The sequence below is a fragment of the Ammospiza nelsoni genome, chromosome 2, assembly GCF_027579445.1.
Source record: "Ammospiza nelsoni isolate bAmmNel1 chromosome 2, bAmmNel1.pri, whole genome shotgun sequence".
NCBI lineage: Eukaryota > Metazoa > Chordata > Aves > Passeriformes > Passerellidae > Ammospiza > Ammospiza nelsoni.
The window spans coordinates 49021691-49032431 of NC_080634.1; the positions used below are offsets into that span (position 1 = coordinate 49021691).

The 10741-nt window shown below is 45.3% G+C and overlaps 1 protein-coding gene across 1 annotated transcript; it reads right to left on the reverse strand.

Moving 5' to 3' along the window:
- Positions 1–269: 269 nt before the first annotated feature.
- On the reverse strand, positions 270–10445 carry AMER2 (APC membrane recruitment protein 2). Its single transcript, XM_059466318.1, has 2 exons — positions 9650–10445; positions 270–9475 (listed from the first exon to the last, which is right to left on the reverse strand). Exons 1-2 carry the CDS (start codon positions 10443–10445, stop codon positions 8577–8579), a joined length of 1695 nt encoding a protein of 564 aa, XP_059322301.1. The 3' UTR covers positions 270–8576.
- Positions 10446–10741: the final 296 nt, after the last annotated feature.

A 10741-nucleotide genomic window follows, 5' to 3' on the forward strand; every position in this document is an offset into this window, starting at 1 on the left:
ATGCTGATGAAACAGGAGACCAGAAGACCAAAACTCTCGTTTCTGAAAGTCTTCTTGTAACTAACAAATTCAGTATGATGTTATTAGTAAAACTGCTAAAGGCATTTCTACATGAAAATGAAATTGCACAGATGCCCAAGTATTCTCTTTTATGCTATTTTGGTGACATAACTCCCCAATGTCCTGCTTTGAAAAGCCTAGTATTTTCCTGGGCGCTCGATAGATTGGCTCTAACTTGAACATCAAAAAGTAACCTTCACATTCATCAATGAAAAGTGACAACTGATTTTATTGACTGTTTTCATTATAACACATGACAGTGGGAATATTTTTCACTGTTAAGATTTTTGAATGGAAGAAAAGTGCAGTTAGTCTGAGTTCCTTACATTCATTAGAAGCAAGACTATTGAAACCATCAACATTTACAATGACACATAAGCCAACACCAGAATCAGTGCCAATAAATACACAGAGTACCAAAATAAATATTTACAGAATTAAAAATATAACAAACACTGATTAGTATATCCTTGTGAACTGCCAGGGAAGAAAGACACCTATTGCTATCAGTTAGGTTGTAAATACATTAAGAATACAGTGGTTCGAGGAGACACGTACTCAAAAAAGTTTGTAGAGGTGGAAAGGAGCAGAGTGTGTCTAACAGTCTGTCATAAACAGCCTCCCAGAATGTTGTGAGCTTTCTTTAAGAAAAAGTTGGTGCACACAGGCCCACCAAATCATTACCAAACCTTTCAGATGAGAAGAGCGGGGAGTTCTGGCGTTACTCACTCATTATCTCAAATAGGTTGTACGCTACCTTACAGGAGGTGGCTGACACAATAATACAAGGAAATGTTGTAATTAACTGTAATTATTGTAATCTGTCAGCTATATCACATCTTACAGAAACAGGCTGAGTGACCTCTAACAGGACACACACGTCCCCTTCAGCAGGCAGGAAACACCGAGAGCATTGCTTTGTCTGATGCAGTCCCTGCTACCCTGTTCTCAGGCACGCCATGATGTTTAAGCAGAGCTGGGCTGCCATTAAAGACTAAAGCCATGTTGTATTTTCTGGGTTTATTGTATTTTCCATCACCCACATTTATACCTCATCTCCCATTTCAACAGACCTCAACATCAGGCTGCAACACCAGAGCAGGGAAAATTCAGATGGAGCCAAGTTATGAGATCTTCACTCAATAAAAACCAACAGCACTTACAGATCCACCGATATCAGATAGAATACTGGTGGAATGAGTCATTGTTTAGCTGTTAAAATTTCACCCATGGTAGAGGATTTATTTTAATTTCACGAAAAAGCAACAGCTTAAGTCTTGCTCCCCCTTTAGAAAAGCAGGATAATGTTGCTTAGCCCTTAGTGCTGCTGCACGGTGTCTTACACTGCCTCCCCACTTGTCCTTGGGCTGCAAGGGTGCAGCCAGAGCTCACCACTCTGCCTAGGGCTTGGGTCCTTGCATCTTCCTGGCAAAATGAGGGTGGAAGAGCAGTGATATGCCATAGGCCAGTGCTGGGCTACAGGGGGTTTGTGGATGTTTCTGTGCTGAAACTGCCTTTAGAAAGTAAGACCCTGGGCACTGCTCAGGTGTTGATGAGAGCAGTCACTCAGCAGTCCACCTGCAGGAGCACTGGCTTCAGCACACCCGAGCTCACACTGGCTCCTCTCTCAGTGTGACACATGAACCCGAGCATCAGTGCAAGAAAGGAAGGATACAGGGTTTTTAGGCATTTGTGTAACTCTTTTTCCACAAGGACAAGGGGTCCAGGCCTTGCTTTCAGCCCATCTCCCAGATGCCCTATCAGTCCTCCCACCCCAGCACCATCACCCTGCCTTTTCCTGCTGCTGTCCAGGGCTGACACCTCCACGTGGCACCACCTTGCACCCCTCTGCTGGCACCACAGGGCGAGGTCACACAGCAAATTCTGCTGGTGACTTGGGGTGCCTTGCTCCCCCACTCCACAGGCTGCAAGTGAGTTGGGACACACCTTCTCCTCTGCTGCCATTAACCAAGAATTACATTTTAAGGTCAGCCTTAATTCAAAGCAGATACAACCAATTTTCTTTTACAAGCACATTATGTTCAAAGCTTCCAATGCATCTGCATAAAAAGCCCATGGAAACAACCTGACACTGATTTAGCAACTGTTTTGATGCAACATCTTCGAAAATAATAAAAATCTATTAAAGATCTTACCATTTAGTCCCCACATACCTTCTCCCTAATGACACATTAAAATGTGGCTGTGCAATAATTAAAGGGAGGCTTCATTAGTTACCATATCAAAAACATGAACAATGACAAAACAAGTGGGGGGTTTAGAGCTCTGGAAAGAAGCTGGTCCTGGTTTTGCCATCAAGAGTTAAATTAAGGAAGGCAGTGATTGTGTTAGCTGTAATTTAAACATGCTGAGCACTGGAGTTATGTGCTGGAGTGCAGCTTGTTAGGATGAAAAACAATGGAAAGACATGTTTTGCATTCAGATGACTGAAAACACTACCACGGTAATATAAAAGACTGCACAAACACCTGAATAATGTTAATCTTAAAAAAAAAAAAAAAAAAAAAAAAAAGGAAGACTTGTTTAAGAAATACTTATTTCCGTAGGATTAAGAGATTAAGGACCTCTGCCAGTTCTTACTGGAGTCAGTGGAAGCTTTGCCACACCAGAACTGGATCCTGGCAGGAGATTGTCCTGTTGGCAAATGCCAGTTTCCTAACTTTGTGGCCATAGCAGGATTAGCTTTTATTGCAGAGCATTGCTTGGATGTGATGTCAAAGTAGGCAAAGCAATCTTCTTTTAGCCATTGCTACAAGAAGCCTTTAAGCCTGGCAGTTTAAATTCCTTGCCCTGTGAGGTGCTTAACCTTTTCCTCTCTGTACTACAACTTTGGCTCAATTTATTTATGTGCAGAAAGGAAAAAGGAAAGCAAAGATAAAATCTGGGCACAGTCTGCCTAACAAACAGCTCCTGGACTTTCCTTCAAGAGTGACCTTCTTCCTTGCTACATTTACTAAACTGCTCACAACAGGAAAGTGGAGGAATGTATTCCATGCTATGCAAAATATCACTTAACATCCTCACCCATATCTATGAGATCACACAGCAGACATCTCCATTTTAAATATCTTTGCCACCTAATCTGAGGGGGTTTAATTTTTTCAAGACCAAGAAGTAGAAACAAAGACCTCCTGAAGAGGAGGCAGGGTGGCAGCAGCTCATCTTTTCTGGTGCTGGAAGGCTAGATCAAAAATCTGTTTCCCAAGCAACTGCAGTATGGGCTGAAATGAGAGACATACAGGAAAAAACCCCAAAACATCTTAGGCAATAGTACTCACTGTTCTGGGTGGAGAAGCCTTCTAAGGCAAGAAGAGTTTTAACAACCTGCTTTTGCAGGAATCAAGGCCCCCATGATGTGGCTCAAGTGGCTATAGCTATTATTCCTTTGCATATGACAAGTTCTTCCATTTCTCTCTACATGAAATGGACCTAGGAAACACCAGATCAGTGCTCAATGTTCCTACCCGAGATGCTCACAAGGAAGACAAGGTATGAACTAATGATGACTAAAAAATTCCTATGAGCTAAATTAAAAATAAATTGTGCCCTGAAAACAAACAGCAAAACAGACTGATACCTCCTGCTCACAGTAAACAGCACGTGGACTCAGGACAAGGGAATCCTATCATCCCATCCCTCCCATCCCTCAGTGGAAGGACGTTCAGCAGGAACGCATCCCAGGCCACTGGGGACAACTGGCAGTGTATTCCTAGCACTGAATCTCAGAAGAGTCATTTGTTGTGCAGTTCTGCTCAGACACGTGGGGTTATGTCACCATAATAAAAACATAAACAAAGGGGGGTGAGGGGAAGAAAAGACAAAATGAAAAACCAAAATCAAGCCCTGCAGAAACTGTCATGTGTGAACTCTGCCAAGACTCATTTCTGCATTGTCTTTGAGTTGATGTCAATTTGTTTTTCAAGACAGAAGCCCCAACCTTTCATATCAGTAACTATGAAAATACATTTTCAGGCCAGCTTGCCTAGAATCCCCCGTGTTGTCTGTTGGATAACCATCTGTCTTGTAAGTGGTTATTGTTACTGTGATCTGTCCCTTTCATACCATTATCCTCCTGAAAAGCCTTTTCTGAAAGTAGTCCATTAGGGCAGGGAAAGAAAAACCTCAGTGCATGGCCACACAGCAGAATCAATGGCTCCCTTTGATCTGCAAGCTCAGTCAGTACTACAAATTTAAGAAACAACACGGTTTTGCTTTGCTAAGCAAAGCCTGTTAATTTGGCTCATCTGCACTTATAGCATCTTACTGAAAATACCATCTGTATCTGATGTTTTAAGACTTTGGTGCAATACTCGCTTAGATAAATAATTTTGTAAGATTCGTTAAAAAATAATCAGTGAATTAATTTTCATAGAGTACATCTATGCATGTAATTTTTAAAATTCAATCCTCTACTACCCTGAATGGTGGTGAGGATATTCACAGTGGATGAAGAAAATGCTGGTTACTGATGGAATAAGACTGATCATAGTTTTTTCTTATTCTAGTCATGGAATTTCCTCTGAAATCTACTACAAATGTTTGAGGTCTATTACTGGCAAGAGCAAAATGCATATGCACTACATGGAAAATAAAACCTTTTATGTTTGTTGCAGGCCACACATTTAGTACTGGAAACTTAGCTCCTATCATGACAAAACAAGTCCACAAAAAAATAATTTCATGCTGCTGAAAGGAAATCTTTTGTGCTGATATAAAGAACAGGAGTGTATACCACTGAAATCACTGTAGATAGCTATAAAACACTATGCAATATATAGAAAAACTCTAAGAACATACAAAATTTACCAGTAGGGACCTGAAAGTGCAAAGAGTACACATAACTAAATACCAAGTCCTGATCTATAAAATCCTTTATGAACAACATACAGCTGATAATTACAAAGCATCATTCAGACCACCAAATAACAAATGAAACAAATAAAGAAAAATATACTTTAAGGAAATCAAAACAATGACACCACTGGGAATGTTATCTTTGGGACTCAGAACACCATTTCTACCTCAATACCTACCAAAGCCAAGGAAAATATATGCTTGAACAGGGTAACACAAATAAGAATGCAAGCTACCACAAAATGCCTCAGGACTGTTACTTCTTTATGTCTCAGCCTTTAAATCCAGCAAGCCATTAACTGTTTGTTCTTAGGCATCTCACAGTATTTTACAGGGATCTTTCAGAAATTATATATAGGTCTAAAGAAAGCCTTTGAACCTCCTTTCAATGATTGTTTTAGGCATTGTGTGGAGTTATACAAATATATTTCCATGAAAATTGAAAGCCCTGGTAAATATTAGATCTTCTATTACCTTTCGAAATAAAAAACATAGATGGCTTAAAGACAAAAGTGAATTTTAGAAGTACAAAAGTAATTTGAACATGAAATTGTGTCTTTACTCTCACACAACCATTACCCTGAATCAACGTCAGCATGTCGCAATGATTCAAAACACTGACGTCCTACTACCAGCTACTTTCCCATTCTCCTTTTAAGGATATGATTGTCCTTAAAATATGTACATAGCAAGCAGCCAAACAAACTGCAGAGAGATTTGCAAAATGTGCTTAGAGGGGGTATGTGACAGAAAGCTTGAGGGAGTGGCTGTGGAGCACCTTGGCCTGGGCAGCTGCCTTCCCCATCCATGCCCCACGCCAGCCCAGAGCTCCTCATTCCCGGGGTTAGCACCCAGGAGGAAGCTGCCTCATGCAGAGGATGGAGGGAAAAACTTGGCAGAAAACAAAGGAGGAGAGAGAAGAATGAAGGGAAGCCAAAGCATTTTAATGATGATTTGTGTTAGTGGTTACGTGAGAGGGAGTTAGTCTAGTGTCACACTGATGGTTTTTCAATACAGACATGCCACAATGCAAACAAAACACATATGATGAATAATTTGACACACACAAGTCCTGTAGAGATGGCAGCTGGTATCTCCTAGTGGGTTTAAAGATGCACCACTCCTACTACCTGTACTCAGTGCTTCCAGTTTTTATGGTACTACCACCACATCCTCCCTCCCTCTCAACTTCCAGTACCCCATAGAATCTCGGAGCACAATTTGTCCTTAGAACAAAATGGGGAATTATGATTTTTCTGCAGAGTTGTCATGCAAGGAAAGATGCATCCCTCACAGTCAAACAAAACCAAAAGAATGGGAAAAGGAATGTTTAGGGCTGAGGAGCAGGATAATATTCTGTGATCTGTACACACATCCTTTAGAGGGTGTTTCAGCTTTGACTTTCTAAAATGCACGAGTAGAGTCAGACCAAATGCAAATCCCTTTCTCAGGCAAAGGAAGCCATGGCCAGCGTGTTTGGAGGCAGATGTGGAGCACAGCCCCCAGGCTGTGAGTGTGAGTGTGAGTGTGCACAGGGACCCTGCCCGGGGCTGTGCCCTCGCTGCACATGCATATGTACAACATGTCTGTGGGAGTGGGCACACAGGGAACCACACACCTACATGTCAGGAAGATAACATAAAATAATCCTCTTTGAAGTGTATTAAGGTTCTTAAACCATGAAAATAGGGGCTGGTCAGGGAAGCTAACACTTTCACTGGGATGCTGCAAGTCGGTATTAAATTCTGCAGCAATTTCAAAACTGGATGCCAATTTCACCTTCATGACTCTAAGGTCATTTCCCCAGTGAGCCACAAATCATGCATATACATATATACAATTCTTATTATGGTATTTCCTGGCTTTTTATGGTTTGCCTACAACCTTAATATCCTTCAAATGTAAATTCTGTATATTTATTTTCCTCTTTTTTTTCCTTTTGATTTAAGAGACAATAAAACCAACTGCTATGTAAGATCAGACCCATTAGTTTCAATGATGTGAATTTAGGATTCTCTGCATAATATAGAAATGTATATTTTTAAAATGTATATTATTTTTTTGATACGCTGGAGCATATATTTTATATTTAACTGTGGTCTGATGATTAAATACTTATATCAAAATATTTTGTAAATACATAACATTTACCTTTAGACTTCAGTGATTTTTAGAGCTTTTTCAGTGTATCATAAAAATATGTCCTCAGGCACATTAAAACCCTATTATATTTCTTTGAAATGTTGCCAATGCCCATGTACAGTAGCCACTACTCAAAAATGTCATGGCCATTAATACATTTTTCCTAAGATCCAAGCTCATCAGACCATTTAATAATGTACCACTAGCTTACCATATTTTTTTCTCTCTTAACATAAAATTATTCTGACATTATTGAGAATGAAAATAAAAAGCAATGAGAACCCAAACTTTTTTTTAAATAGTCAAAAACTAATTTTATATATTTTAAAAAATAATACTTAAAAAACAAGTTTCTTTGCTGGGTTCCTTCTCGGTAAGGTTTAAGCCCAGAGCAACTTTTGTCTAAACCCCTGAAAATAGAGGTTTGCAGTGGCAGTGCTGTCAGAACATCTGCTCTGAGCCATGGAATGTGCCACTGTAATAAAATCAGCACTTCAGACTTACTTATCTGGGGATCCATGAGCCCATACAAACCAGAGTTTTCTCTAATTTAAGGTACTTACACAAAGTCCTATGCTTTTAGAACTGTAAAATTATCTACCTATAAAAACTAACTCTTGCTTAAACTCTAGATAATAAGGACAGGTGATTTTTTTTAATAAAAAATCTGCTAAAACACGTATATATTTACACATGGCGAGCAAGTTATTGTATAAATGTGGACAGTGTGTATATATTGGCATTTAGTAAAATGTTTCCCTGAACCTGATTGTATGCATTATCGGACAAGTATTGATGTAAACATCTGAACCTACGTCAGGTGTCTCTGTTACCCATTTACATTAGCCCAGATCAAAACCAACCAGACAGACAGACAAACGAAAATGTGTTTTCCTGTTAGACGAGTCCACCTAACTCAGTTTTATCTCCTGCACACAAGTCAATCAAGTCTGCTGCTGAGCAGTGTTCTCGTTCCTACAGCAGGCAAAATACCTGTTAGGTGGGTTGTTTTCTGCTTGGCATTTTTTCCAACATCTCGTGGAGCAAACATCATTTCCAGAGCCAGCCAGGCACCCAGCCTCTACTCCTCCCCGAGAAACAATTAGAAGATAAATGTATAGGAGGAGAACCTCTCATGTCGCTCCTTTTGTAGCTCTGTTCCCTTGAAGAACTCATGACACTGCTTTGCACGAGGAAGGATGGTCATTATCCAAGTCCTGCTTCCAGAAAGGCATGTAAAAATGAACCTCCCCAGTGTTTAGTTGCAGAAAAAAGATACAAATGTAAAAAAAGTGCTCAAAAAGAAGTTGACTTTTTGTATTCAGCCACACAGTCTAGTAAGAAGAGACTCAGAAGTGCAGGCCCACAGAGTACAGTGAAGGAAGCCTTTTAGGTGACTTTCTTCAGGTGATGCAAAACTAATTCATTATCTGTGGTCTCCTAAGCAGACTTTCCCACATGGACTTCGTTCTCTGCCTTTGCCTCCACTTCTTACCCAACTACTTTTTGGCACTGTCCTGGTACGTGGCAGTTTTCACTGTTGTCCCCGTTACTGACCCGGCTGCGCCCCTGTTACTGACTCGGCGTACCAGGACTTTGGAGACGGGGATTTTTGTTCTGTGCATCTCGCTTTTGGCCAGGTGATGGTGTGCGACGTGATGGCTGTTACTGGCGTCTGCTCCGTGGCTGGCAGGATGTGACTGTGACGAGGAAAGGTGTTTAATGCTGATGGGTATCTTGGAGTCCTTGGCGGCGCTGGAGGGTGTTTTCAGCGAGCTCACGGTCGTTATGGGAGACACGGGCTTGGAGCGTGGCACACTGGGGACTTCCTCGTGTGTGGGCCCTGCTGGTGGGTTCTCATCCGGCTCGGCATACAGGTCATATAGAGCATCCCCACTGTAGCTATCCCTGGGAAGGGTTTCCTTCTGGATGCTTGTGGAACTATCTTCCTCGGGACCAGGCGTGGTGGAATCCCAGTAGCCCTCATCGCTGTTTGGGACACCCTCGTGCTGCTCCTTTTCCCTGCTCTTCTGCTCCTCTTTGTGGTTCAGGTGAATGGCAATCTGGTGGAGGCCACCGCGTTTCACCACCACCCTATTCTGGGCCCCCTCGGTACCTCGGCTTTCCTTCAACCCCTCGGGCTTCTTTGTCCCTCCTCCGCTTCCTCCTCCTTGCGTCTTAGTCTCGTCCGTCTGTGACAGCATATCCCAGAACTCCTGCAGGCAGGTGTCATCCACCTGGTCGGGGCTGGCCATCTCCTCCCCTCCTCCCTGGTAGGCCACCATGGTGGGGTGCTTCTTGGCGGCCCCCAGCTTGCTGGGCCCGGGGGTGCTCTTCTCGCAGACGCCACTCCCGCCGCCCACATCCTCCTCATGGTCCGCAATAATATCTCCGCAGCCTGTAAGAGAGTCAAAGCTTTTCAGTGAAGTCACGTCAGCAAACATCAAACAAATACGATCAATCGATTGCTCTGAGGGTGGATCAACAGAGGAAGGGTCAGGGGCGGCTGCCGTCTCTTGACCGCTATCACAGTGAGGTTCAACAGGGGGGATAGTCGTTATTGGAATGTCACCTGTTATCGCCGCATCCTTCGCAGTCCCAACCTCTCCGGCCGCCGGCTCGGGTCGCTCGCGGCTGAGCTCCTCGGGTGGCCGCGCGGCGGCGGCGGGCGGCTCCTCCCGGCGCGGGGGGCTGCTGGCCCGCGGCTCCGCGCCGCCCGCCTGGGGCTCCTGGGCCGCGGCGGGCGCCTCGCCGCTGCGCTTCTCTCGCGGCGGCTCCGGCCCGGCGTCTGCCGCGCCGCTCGGGCTCTCAGACAAAGGTTTCGGCGTCTCCTCCTTGATGCACTCCAGGCTGGCGGTCAGGGAGCCCGGCATGATAAGGCCGGACGGGATGTCCGAGCTTTCCCCCCTCTCCTCCTTGCCGATTTTGTCCTTTTTGTGCCACCGCATGCTGCTGAAGATCCCCTTCAGCCCCTTCTTTTGTCTGCCGCCGGCCCGCGGCTCCGCGCCCTCCGCCTGCCTGCCGTTCCTCCTCAGCAGCGAGAAGAAGCTGTGCGACTTGGCCACGGGGCCGCCGGGGCTGCCGGCCGGCCGCTCCTGCGCCTCGCGGCTCGGCGCCTCGCCGCCGCCCGGTTCCTCCTTCTTGCTGCTCTCCAGCACGGCGTCGGCCAAGCCGTCGTGCGTCCGGCTCCGCACCATCCCCGGCTTGCCGGCGCCCTTACCCTCCCCTCCTCTGCTCCGCACCCCGAAGATGCTCGGCATGGTTCCCCCGGACTTCCTCCTCCTGAAAAGCTTGAAAGCGGTTTTGTTAATCCTCCCCGACGGCTGCTCGGCGGCCGGGGGCTCCACACAGTCGCACTGCGAGTCCATTTCTGCCACTGCCGCTCCAGCCGCGGCCGCCGCGGCTTCCCCTCCGCCGCGGAGCGCGGTGCGAGCCCTCAGTGACAGCCCCGCCGCCGCCGCCCGCCCGTCTCCATGGCAACCCGGCGGAGGGAGGGAGGCAGGCAGGGAGGCAGGGAAGGAGGCAGGGAAGGAGGGAGGGAGGGAAGGAGGGGGATAAGCCGCTTTCCCCCGCCGCCGCCGCGGCCCCGCCGCCCGTTCCGAGCCGCCCCGCGCCGCCGCAGCGCCGCCCGCCCCGCCGCCCTTACATAACGCGGCCCCTGCCC